Source organism: Salmo trutta, chromosome 31 (assembly GCF_901001165.1).
Source record: "Salmo trutta chromosome 31, fSalTru1.1, whole genome shotgun sequence".
Lineage (NCBI taxonomy): Eukaryota > Metazoa > Chordata > Actinopteri > Salmoniformes > Salmonidae > Salmo > Salmo trutta.
In genome coordinates, this window is record NC_042987.1 from 27,924,204 (window position 1) to 27,937,131 (window position 12,928).

General features: G+C 42.5%; 1 protein-coding gene across 2 annotated transcripts; it reads right to left on the reverse strand.

Annotated features, from left to right (window-relative positions):
• Nucleotides 1-1,655: 1,655 nt before the first annotated feature.
• LOC115169858 (serotransferrin-2) lies at nt 1,656-11,629 on the reverse strand. Of its 2 annotated transcripts, none has more exons than XM_029725907.1 (17): nt 11,482-11,629; nt 11,219-11,370; nt 10,408-10,510; nt 9,960-10,151; nt 7,610-7,739; nt 7,352-7,407; nt 7,014-7,177; nt 5,662-5,812; nt 5,394-5,557; nt 4,229-4,325; nt 4,059-4,079; nt 3,737-3,898; nt 3,468-3,621; nt 3,189-3,256; nt 2,788-2,969; nt 2,253-2,445; nt 1,656-2,142 (listed from the first exon to the last, which is right to left on the reverse strand). In XM_029725907.1, the coding sequence occupies exons 1-17, from the start codon at nt 11,519-11,521 to the stop codon at nt 2,096-2,098; spliced, it is 2,076 nt and encodes a 691-aa protein (XP_029581767.1). In that variant the 5' UTR covers nt 11,522-11,629; the 3' UTR covers nt 1,656-2,095. The 2 variants fall into 2 exon arrangements, with proteins under 2 accessions (XP_029581767.1, XP_029581766.1); XM_029725906.1 differs by having other exon boundaries at nt 3,737-3,943.
• Between the last annotated feature and the right edge of the window lie 1,299 nt (nt 11,630-12,928).

The following is a 12,928-nucleotide window of genomic DNA, read 5'->3' on the forward strand; positions in this document are numbered from 1 at the left end:
GGGGTTTTAGGCTGGGTTTCTGTACAGCACTTTGAGATTTCAGCTGATATACGAAGGGCTATATAAATAAATTTGATTTGATTTTGATTTTATACGCCTATGTAGATATTCCATGAAAAATCTGCTGTTTCTAGCTACAATAGTAATTTTCAACATTAACAATGTCTACACTGTATTTCTGATCAATATGATGTTATTTTAATGGACAAAAGAATGGCTTTTCTTTCATTAACATTTCTAAGTGACCCCAAACTTTAAGGGTAGTACAGTCAAAAGTTTTGAGAATGACACAAATATTAATTTTCACAAAGTCTGCTGCCTCAGTTTGTATGATGGCAATTTTCATATACTCCAGAATGTTATGAAGAGTGATCAGATGAATTGCAATTAATTGCAAAGTCCCTCTTTGCCATGCAAATGAACTGAATCCCCCAAAAAACATTTCCACTGCGTTTCAGCCCTTCCACAAAAGGACCAGCTGACATCATGTCAGTGATTCTCTCGTTAACACAGGTGTGAGTGTTGACGAGGACAAGGCTGGAGATCACTCTGTCATACTGAGACCATTCATGTGTGGGGTTGATTCTCAGCCAAGGGAGTGGGCTCATAATAAAGAATGGTACCAACACATCCTCTGAGAGCAACTTCTCCCAACCATCCAGGAACAGTTTGGTGATGAACAATGCCTTTTCCAGCATGATGGAGCACCTTGCCATAAGGCAAAAGTGATAACTAAGTGGCTCGTGGGAACAAAACATCAATATTTTGGGTCCATGGCCAGGAAACTCCCCAGACCTTAATCCCATTGAGAACTTGTGGTCAATCGTCAAGAGGCGGGTGGACAAACAAAAACCCTCCAAACATTGATTATGCAAGAATGGGCTGCCATCAGTCAGGATGTGGCCCAGAAGTTAATTGACAGCATGCCTGGGTGGATTGCAGAGGTCTTGAAAAAGAAGGGTCAGCACTGCAAATATTGACTCTTTGCATCAACTTCATGTAATTGTCAATAAAAGCCTTTGACTGTTGTAACTTTAATGGGTTACAGAGTTATTGTTTAAGTTAATTCATTGAGCTGTATCTAAAGATTTTTTCTTTACAGTTAATTACATATGTAATTGTATTAGAATTTGTGTGTTGGAGATTGAGAGAACTACATACATATTTTGTTGTATTGGTTAGTATTGAATTACGCTTTTGACTGCAAGTTCCAGAATACCTTGCGACATGAAGTAGAGAGAGAGTGTAAGTTATGTCAAGTGACTATCCTGACTTTTCGCTAGCAACCTACTTTTATTGCTTTGTTGAATCTAAAGTTGTTAAATGTAATGTGAACAAGTATTATTACTAAAATAAGCTTTTATTTCAAACCCAACGTCCAGAGTCATTACTTTGAAGATAGTTATTCTGTATTGACACTTATGAGAAATGCTTGTAATTATACTTCAGTATTCCATAGTGACATTGATAAAATATCTAAAGACACTGAAGCAGCAAACTTTGTGGAAATTAATATTTGTGTCATTCTCAACTTTTGGCCACGACTGTATATAGTCGCATGAATGTTCATGAGAAACCATAGCTGGGTACCATGTCTGACAAACTAATAAAACCTATTACTTTATAGATATACATCAATAAAATTACAAAAAAAATAGCTTGTGAAAAAGGGTACACTTTATTTCAAGAAAGTAAGCCAAAGCAGTTGGCCAATTCATTGAACAACAACCAAAACAAATGTGAATTGGACCTCAGTGTTTGGTTGGACTGGTTTGGTTGGACTGAGCAGGACGGAGAATAAAAAAGGTGATTTTATTATTTCAGAAACCTGTAATCTAGAAATACTACCATAACCAGTTCTTGTTTGGTTAACAGTTCAACTACAAGGCAAACAGTAGTAGTAATTTAGCTTCATTCATTTAACACTTGTTTTATCAAAGGAATGTAAAGCACATTTTCATACAAGATTGTTTTGTTTTTTTGTACAAAACAAATTCTCAACTGAATTCAGTTTCATCTACATTTACTGCTTAGGTTGCTTGAACGTTGAGGGGTTGGGAGAGCGAGTGTGTGTTTGCAACAAAGGTGAGCGCCACTATTCCTTCTGCTGGCAGGAATGGAAAGTGCATGCCTTCTCCAAATCTGAGGGGGGAATGGGAGAACAGGTTTTAGCTTTAGATGCAGATATGTCCTTTATACAGTGTGTGTGCATGTGTGTGTGTGTGTAAGGTTGTCACGTAATGGGACTCTACCTGAGGTACTGTCGGAGCACTTCCTGAGCGATTGCATGGCGATCATGTACTCTTCCCCAAGGAAATCCTGGAATTTGGTGCCTTTTGGGATCTCCTGGAGACACTTTGTGGAATCCTTGAAGAGAAAGTTCTTTTCAACAGATGACTGGAACATTTTAAATGAGGAATCGCTGCCGCTTGAGCCGAACTTGGCCTAAACACAGGGAGAAAATATTTACTTGGTGGTTAAATCAATGATATACCTTAAAAATGATATTTTAGACTATTTCTTACGCTAAATGTGTATTTAATAGACCCCCCCTCCCCCCCCAATTAACCAAAACTGATCTTAGATCAGCTTGGGGATCATGGGTGGAAATGGGAAAACTGGAGGGCCACAGTATGCGCAGGCTTATGTTCCAGTGGGTTAGTGCTGAGCTGAGACAAAACCTTAAACTCTGTATCCGTCTAGTACTAGAGTTGCTCATCCTTGGCTAAACCGACTAAGGAGTTGTCTTAAGTAGAAACAGATCTGGCTATAAGTCTTAACACCCACCTGCTGCTCCAGAAGGATGGCCACAACGTCTCCACGGGTCTCTGGGCGTGTTATCACAGCATTGGCGGCCACCTTGGCCAGGTGGCACTCCCTGAACTTTGTGACTGGCTGAGTAGTACCATCCTGGCAGAGGAGTTCAAAGTCAGAGGACTTCAGGTCCTTTGCCCAAACTGGACCATTACCTACAGGGAAGGATGGTTAGAAAGGAGAGAGTTGAAGACTTTGTTTTCAGATACAGAGAGCCACAGATACAGAGAGCCATAGAAAGTGTATGAGAGAAATAACACTGAGTTGAGATTCATCTATAGGAGAGAGAGGAGTGAAGCTGAGGAGCATGAGACAGAAAGAGAGATGAAAATAGGGCAGCAGAACATCTGTATGTGGAAAAGAAACACATTTACCATCAGTGCTCTCGTGTACAATAGTGTGTTTAATGAAGGCAACATCTCCAGCACCTTCAACCAGACATCTGGAAGGATATATCAAGACAGACCATTAGATATATAAAAGAGTGAGAAATATACCTATATATATATATATATATATATAGGTATATATATATAGGTATATATATATATATATATATATATAGAGTCCACCATCACTATTAGAAAGATCCTGGTGAAGGACTCAACTATCAGCTCCACTATTGAATCCACCATTGTGGTGGCGCCCCCTACCTGAAGGCTCCAGTATAGCCGTAGTATTGCTCTTCAGACCTGGCTTTGCACCTGTCCTCATCTCCTCCCCTGGCCATCCCACTGCCCTTACACTGGGCACAGAAGGGAGAGCCCACCTCAGATCCAGGAGCACAGCCCTTACTGAAGTACTTAGCTGAATTCAGGAAGGAGACACAGTATGAGATAAACTACATTCATAGACATACCAGTACACAAGTATAGAATGACACATATTATAAACACACACACACACACAGCTGCCCACTCACTGAAGTCGCAGTCTTCAGTCTCCTTGTGGATGAGACCCATGGGTATGTTCCAGCCTGCGGTCCTGCCCAAGCCGGTGTGGCATGACCTCTTGCCCTTCAGGGTTTTCCAGGTCAGCCCAGATCCCTTCTTTGCCACCGCCACCGCATAGTAGGATGACGCCTCTGAGAGGATACACAGAGGGAAGAGGTGAAAGAGAAAGTCCAGCACTAGGCTTGATCGGTGTTCGTGAAGCCGGCCCAATAAATCTTACTGTAGCAATACTGTAGCATTATAGTATGGTCTGTGTTTGGTGAGGGAGCAGGTGTAAGCATGTGTACTTACCACCAGGGGCGCTGCACAGACCTGTGAGGAGAGAGAGAGAAAATCTGCACGTTAACATTGTTGAGGCAGAGCAGGAGAGGATAGAAAGGGAGAGGAAGACACATCGATGATATTAGTGTGTGTATGTGTGTGTGTGTGTGTGTGTGTGTGCGCGTGTGTTTGTGTCATACCTGCATCATACTGCTCCACCATGACAGGGACCAGACCACATTTTCCAGCAGTGTACACCTCCCCACCATCCACCGTTATGGCATCTGCCTCTTTACGCTGTGGAAAGAGAAAACAAAATAGAAATAGCGGAAAGGAAGGAACGAAATAAATTTATATTAAGGGAATTACTTGCGAAAGAACAAACTATAAAGTGCACATACCACCTTGTTAATAAAACTTTTTATCCACCCCCACCCTCTAATAATAATATATATAATTAGCAAACGCTTTTCTCCAAAGCAACTTAGTCATGCGTGTAAATTCTTTACCAATGGGTGGTCCCTGGAAATGAACCCACTATCCTGCCATGCTCTACCAACAGAGCTATAGAGGACCTCTCTTCTCCCATAGCCTTACCATGATCTTCTCCCATAGCCTTACCATGATCTTCTCCCATAGCCTTACCATGATCTTCTCCCATAGCCTTACCATGATCTTCTCCCATAGCCTTACCATGATTTTCTCCCATAGCCTTACCATGATCTTCTCCCATAGCCTTACCATGATCTTCTCCCATAGCCTTACCATGAACTTCTCCCATAGCCTTACCATGAACTTCTCCCATAGCCTTACCATGATTTTCTCCCATAGCCTTACCATGATCTTCTCCCACAGCCTTACCATGATCTTCCCCCACAGCCTTACCATGATCTTCTCCCATAGCCTTACCATGATCTTCTCCCATAGCCTTACCATGTTCTTCTCCCATAGCCTTACCATGATCTTCTCCCATAGCCTTACCATGATCTTCTCCCACAGCCTTACCATGATCATCTCCCATAGCCTTACCACGATCTTCTCCCATAGCCTTACCATGATCTTCTCCCATAGCCTTACCACGATCTTCTCCCATAGCCTTACCACGATCTTCTCCCATAGCCTTACCATGATCTTCTCCCATAGCCTTACCATGATTTTCTCCCATAGCCTTACCACGATCTTCTCCCATAACTTTACCATGATCTTCTCCCATAGCCTTACCATGATTTTCTCCCATAGCCTTACCATGATCTTCTCCCATAGCCTTACCATGATCTTCTCCCATAGCCTTACCATGATCTTCTCCCATAGCCTTACCATGATCTTCTCCCATAGCCTTACCATGATCTTCTCCCATAGCCTTACCATGATCTTCTTGATGCATTCCTCCACTGTGGGTGCGTCCTGGCATTCGATCTTGGTTTCACCATCTGCGAAGCTGTTGATTGTCCAGGTGTCACACTTGCCCTTCTCGGCATGGCCCACAGCACACCATTTGATGGCCCTGGAGGTGGCACCTGTGGCCTGCGCTGAAAAGCAAATGTTGGGGAGAAAGCGATGACCTAACAGTCTAAGACGTGTGTGTGTGCGCTTGTAAAAGTACATGTGTGTGTGCATGCATGTGTGGCCTCACCTTTTTTCAGGGAGCGGATAGTGCTCATGTACTCAGCTCCCAGGTAGAGGAAGGAGTCAGTGGTCGTTGGCAGCTGTACTAGTTTCTGAGTGGAGTCCTTGAACATCAGGTTCTTGGCTGCATAACCATCAGAGGAGAACAGATTGAAGTCCTGTTGGGGCACAAATGAGTGAACACACATTCTTGTGTGATTTTGTTCATCTTGGCGTATCTGTCAGTGTCAGTTGTGATGTTTAGGGCCAAGAGTTTATCCTGAACATGTGACCTGAGGTGGAAATGTGACAGGTTAAAGGAAATACTCATAGCCTGTTATACATTAAAAAGTATTAGTAAGTTCATAGTATGTGAGGATCTTAAAACATCTAAGGTTAAAAAGATCATGCATTCTGTATTAGTTGATAGAGATGGATAACATTCATATAATTGTGTTAAAGTTAAAATCCATCAAGTGTACAAAAGGTAAGAATTGTAAAAGGAATGTTTAAACGTTATATTGATTACTTTATTTTGTGGTGCCTAATTGAAGGGGAAAAGTGTTAATCTGTGATCTACTAAATGCTCTTTAATCCATGAGCCTGAGATCGATTGCTCTGGTCTCCACCCAAGTTCGCAGGGAAATCGCAGTCTTTTCCTCATTACAGTAAAAGTTCTCATTGAGGAAACAATACCGTATCACTCTCGTGATTATTTCTCCCCTTTTTCAGGGGCGTAACAGAAACACTCTGGGCCCCCAGGTCACATGGTCAGAAAAGACTCCAGGGCCCTTATTCAGAAAAATCTCAGCGTAGGAATGCTAATGTGGGACGTGGGGCCTCATTTATCAAGCGTGTATAAATGTCTCACTAAATTCTGGTGTACGTGGAGCTTCTAGGATTTGTGTGTGCAACAAAGTATTTGGATTTATCAAACATACAGCATGTTTTCATTGATAAAGCAGAGCCATACTATATTTGTGTGCTCGTGAACGAGTGTTACAACTCCGCCTGGAAATGCCCTCTCTTCGACTTTGATGGTAACAGAAACACCCTCATTCGCTGTATGATTTGGAGGTTTTGGAACTGGATCATGACTGTTTTTTAAAAGCACAATGGCAAATTTGATCACATTTCTGTACAGTTGTGGGCAGAATGTTTAAAACTTCTGCTGTGAAAAATTCATGCCACCTATAGCGAGTGTCAAACAATGGCCGCACTTCTGCAAGACTGATTGTTCAATAAACAATGTAAAAGTAAATGCTGCAAAAGCTTGATAAATGATGCCCCTGGTCATATTCGTAATGCTCTATAAGGCTCAACTGATCCTAGATCAGTACTTAGGTGACAGTGATGACAGGTGACAGTAATGTCCAGTACCTTGACGGCCACCAGTTTGTTGTAGATGCAATCGGCCAGTTCGGGGTCCTTGCGGCTGACCACAGCGTGGGCGGGTACTCTGGCCAGGTGGCAGGTCTTGTAGCCGTCGATGGGAGCTCTGGTGCCATCCTTGCACAGCAACTCATAGCTTGCCTTCTCTGCGGCTGCAAGCAGGTAACAGGAGGTTGTATAGTAGGTGACGTGTGAGTGGTTTGGACATTTACACTGTAAGCATTAACATAGTTTGCCACAATTATAATTGTAATTCTAGATCCAGAGTTTGCATTTTACAGTTGTAATTCAATATCGGTATGCTAGCTAATGCTTTAAAAACTCACCAGGCACAGCCAGGGGATTGATGAAGGCAACATCTCCAGCTCCATCCTTCAGGCACCTCGTGAGGTGAAAATACACACAGTTAGTGACCAATCCAGAGCAGGTAGAGGGAGATAGAGCGTACTGATAGAAGGAGAAAGGATTAAAATATCTGCCAATTCCAAATAGGGTAGATTGAGAGGTATGGGTGTACAGAGCATGGAGTTATTCAGAGATGGTAATGGTGTATCTAGGAGGGGTAGGAAGAGACTGGTACTCACTGGAAGGCCCCAGCGTGGTCATAGTAGGGCTCCTTGTGAGACCTGGAGCAGTCTCCCTTACACAGCTGGCACAGTTTGGACCCCTTAGTGGCTCCTGGAGCACAGCTGGCATTGAAGAAGTCGCTCACCGCTGCAAAACAAATACACACACACACACACACGCACACACGCAGACTATGAAAACCCTATGATTGGATTAAGCATACCAGCACACAGTCCCTGTACAGTATATTCAGAACGTACAGCATATACAACACATATTTAACCTGTCTGGGGTGTGTCGGACGCTACCGTCCCACCTCTGGGACACACTGCCAACAGCCAGTGAAATAGCAGGGCGCCAAATTCAAAACAACAAAAATCTCATAATTCAAATTTCTCAAACATAGAAGTATTATACACCATTTTAAAGATTATCTTCTCGTTAATCCAACCACATTGTCCGATTTCAAAAAGGCTTTACGGCGAAAGCATAGCATTAGATTATGTTAGGACAGCGCCTAGACAAGAAAAACCAGACAGCCATTTTCCAAGCAAGGAGAGACGTCACAAAAACCAGAAATACAGATAAAATTAATCACTAACCTTTGATGATCTTCATCAGATGACACTCATAGGACTTCATGTTACACAATACATGTATGTTTTGCTCGATAAAGTTAATATTTATATCCAAAAACCCCATTTTACATTGGCGTGCAATGTTCAGAAATGCTTTGCCTCCCAAAACTTGCGGTGAATGAGCACATCAATTTACAGAAATACTCATCATAAACGTTGATAAAATATTAAACTGTTATTCAAAGAATTATAGATACACTTCTCCTTAATGCAATCGCTGTGTCATATTTCAAAAAAAATTTACAGGGAAAGCACACTTTGCAATAATCTGAGTACGGCGCTCAGACACAAAACCAAACCCGCCATTTTGTGGTGTCAACAAAACTCAGAAATAACATTATAAATATTCACTTACCTTTGTTGATCTTCATCAGAATGCACTCCCAGGAATCCCAGTTCCACAATAAATGTTCTTTTGTTTCGATAAAGTCCATGTATATGTCCAAATACCTCCTTTTTTGTTTGCGCGTTCGGTCGAGTACTCCAAATGCGCTAGTGCTCGCGCATTAAGTTCAGACGAAAAGTCAAAAAAATTATATTACAGTTCGTAGAAACATGTCAAACGATGTATAGAATCAATCTTTAGGATGTTTTTATCATAAATCTTCCATAATATTCCAACCGGACGATTCCATTGTCTTCAAAAAAGAAAAGGAACAGAGCTAACTCTCACGGGAACGTGCGCTACTGAACTCATGTCATTCTCTCAGTCATCTGACTCCAGGAGCTCTTGTTCTCTCAATATTCACAGTAGAAGCATGAAACAACGTTCTAAAGACTGTTGACATCTAGTGGAAGCCTTAGGAAGTGCAAAATGAACTCTAAGTCACTGTGTATTGGATAGGGAATCACTTGAAAAACTACAAACCTCAGATTTCCACACTTCCTGGTTGGATTTTTCTCAGGTTTTTGCCTGCCATATGAGTTCTGTTATACTCACAGACATCATTCAAACAGTTTTAGAATGTTTTCTATCCAAATCTACTAATAATATGCATATCCTACCTTCTGAGCCTGAGTAGCAGGCAGTTTACTACGGGCACGCCTTTCATCCGGACGTCAAAATACTGCCCCCTGCCCTAGAGAAGTTAACCAACTGACAGAGAGGAATAAACACAACAACAATCCAAACATTCCCCACTGGGTAACAATTGACTACGGCAACTGTTTAGGCCAGCAGCATACCACCCTGCATCCCACTGATGGCTTGCCACTGAAGCTAAGCAGGGTTGGTCCTGATCAGTCCCTGGATGGGAGACCAGATGCTGCTGGAAGTGGTGTTGGAGGGCCAATAGGAAGCACCCTTTCCTCTGGTCTAAAGAAATATCCAAATGATTGGAGACATTGCCCTGTGTAGGGTGCTGTCTTTTGGATGGGACGTTAAATGGGTGTCCTGACTCTCTGTGGTCACTGAAAGATCCCATGGCACTTATCATAAGAGTAGGGGTGTTAACCCTGGTGTCCTGGCTAAATTCCCAATCTGGCTCTCATACCATCATGGCCACCTAATCATCCCCAGCTTACAATTGGCTCATTCATCTCCCCTGTAACTATTCCCCAGGTCATTGCTGTAAATAAGAATGTGCTCTCAGTCAACTTACCTGGTAAAATAAGGGTTAAATAAAATAAAAGATAACTATCAAGTTTGAGATGTTGATTATTATGCATAATAGTCCCTGCTAGATTAATGAAATTAATAAACTACCCAAAAAGCAGTGCAGCCACTCACCCGACTCCACAGGTCTGTCCTCGATGCCGCCCCATTGGATCTGGTTCTCAGTCACCAGGGTACCGATGGGAATGTTCCAGCCTGCAGATTTGCCCAACCCGGTGTGGCAGGACTTCTTGCCACGGAGGGTGTTGAACCCAAAGGCAGTGCCCTTCTTTGCCACGGCCACAGCATAATAGCAGGTGTCAGAGTCTGATGGACAGGAGAGGAGCCATCAATACAGCGTTCAGAAACCAGATTCAGACAGAAACCATTTGATCCCATTCAAAGTACAGAATCAACTTTCTGTTGGCCTATCTTTGCAACTGAAGTGCTAAGGGCCATTGTATACCCTGTCTCTTCCATTCACCAATAGACATAGATTCAACATTTCTCTAAGCCTTATAGAGAACAATATGTAAAACAGAAAAAGTCGAGGAAATCTTGAACTTGGTCTTGAGATGCTTACCCTCACCATAGTCCTCTGCAATGATGGGCTGCAGGCCGTAGATGGTGAGGCCAGCTGTGTAAATATCTCCTCCATCCAGAGTGATAGCATCAGCCTCACCCCCCTTGCAGGGAGGAAGAGACATCCGTGAAGGAGAAAGAGAGAAAACACACAACAACAGACCTGCACCTCACAAGGTTGTTAATGCAAGTGGATCAGCTGATGCTGGCTGGAAATTACAGATGGGCTGCTATCTATTCTACAAGAGACTAGTAATTTCAACCTTTTGTCGAACTTCAAGAAACTATCCCTCAAAAATAAATTGTAAACTACAACATGCACAAATAAAAGCTCTCTTTACGTTACTGTGACACATCGAACACACCGACAGCGTTTTGCGTTTTGGTACACCAGAACTACATTCACTTCCAATGAAACGCAGCGTTTGCCTTGCAGCATTGCATTGCAGAGGCAGTTGCAGTGCATTCGGTGTGGTGCATAAGTTGGATTTATTGTACGTATGCGTCAAACTGTATGCGTAGACGGCTTGACAGAAATGGTAGCAGAAGGTGAATGTGGAACTTTTTTTGCATACATATCCAGATGATGCTGCGTACTATTTTGCGCAATGACACTGTCGGTGTGATCAAAGCGTGAGTCACCATGCATGTACCATGTGCGTAACGATGCAACTCCATGGGGTTTTGTATTCACTGACCTTGCTGGCATAAAGGTAAAACGCACAAGAACACGCACGTCAGAAATGACAAAAGTCACACATTAAAATACTGTTTAATAGTAGAGATTCTGATATAAGTAGTTAGTCTCTCACCTTGATGGCTTGGATGCATTCAAAAGAGCCGTCCTTCCGCACACATGAAAACTGCGCCACCTTGGCTGCGAGGTCGTGGCATTTCCGCAGCTCTTGCTCCGACTTTACGCACCATCTAACAATTCCCTCAGCTGGGGCAGCATACGCCGTAGCTGAGGACAGAATAAATGCTATGATAAAATTGTGAAATATAAATTAAAGCAATCAATGTCTATTGATATTTTTCCATGCGTAATTGTCTTTGCATGTATAAGCCCACTTACCTAGGCACCCCAGCAGCGCTGAGACGAGAAGCAGTTTCATGTTCTCGAAGTCTCCAAGTCAACAATTCCCGGAGTGAAAAAGCAGGTTGTTTTAGAAGGCAACTCTGGCTTTTATAGAAAACCAATAGGCTGGGGTCCATGGTGGGCTGACTTAGCTGAAAAGAGGCCATAGTTTGTTTAGGGTTTCCCAGTATGTTACATGGCGCGTTTAATTGTTCATAGGCGGGGTGGGCGCGCGGGGCTCACTCCCTGTGTGTGTGTGTGTGTGTGTGTGTGTGTGTGTGTGTGTGGTTTTGTGTGTACTCAGAATTCAGACATTTCCACATAATGGAAATTCACAAAATAAATAGTCCTACATTAAGCAATATCTCATGTTTTTCAACTGTTATTTCAAAGCAGTCTTCCAATCTACAAGTGTTTGCAGCATAGTCATCATCACTAATCAAAATGTTGAGCAATGTGTAGTTCAGGCAAAAAAAGCACAGGTGTATCTTTTCTTGAGAATTAGGGCAAAATGAGATTAAATTGAGTGTATATCCTCCCAGCTCCACAAGGCAGGTAGCCTAGTGGTTAGATCGTTGGACTAGTAACTGAAAGGTTCCCCGAGCTGACAAGGTAAAAATATGTCTTTCTGTCCCTGAACAAGACAGTTAACCCACTGTTCCTAAGCCGTCATTGTAAATAAGAATTTGTCTTTAACTGACTAGTGTCATGACTGTCCTGATCAGGTCAGGGTACAGGAGACCACCACCCTACAGATTATCTCCCAAACCCCCAACAGAGGAGGAGAGATCTAGGGGTCTGAAGATGTGGGGGTTTTATGACACCTCATGCCCATAATAAACCTTAGGCCACAGAGAAATTCCTTTGTCCTAACAATGGAGAACTGGCCTCAGAACATTAAACATGCAATAAAGGGACTTTGGAACAATGGTTTCTGTCAGCCACAATGGTGGTCATGACGAGAGGTGGAATATTAACATGTATGTAACTTTTGTATTGTTTTTAAAGGTTAAGAGATGACGTTATTATGAAAACATTGTACCTTTAAGAGTTTTCCCAGTATATGCCTGATGTTTATACATTGTACGTTGTGTGGAAAATATCCAAATCAAACAGAATGTTTTGGTAAAGATGAAATGTGAAGTTAGTGTCTAAAATTGGATTTTAGTCAAATCTAGGCCTTGCCCCTTTACTTGGTCCGCCCAGAGAATTGCCCTAAAGGCGGTTACACCCACTTCTGACCCGAGGGTATAAGACAGGAGAGTGAAGAATTAACATATCAGACTAATTGACCCCAAGCTGCAGCGAAGGTCTAACAAAGTCAACGAACCCCAAAACGAAACACAAGGTTGAAGACAAAGAAATCTTTTCTACACGAGCTACGGACGAGTAGCTGTGTCTAAGCGGGTGAATTCAAGCCAAACCACCCAGCCTCCACTCTCCA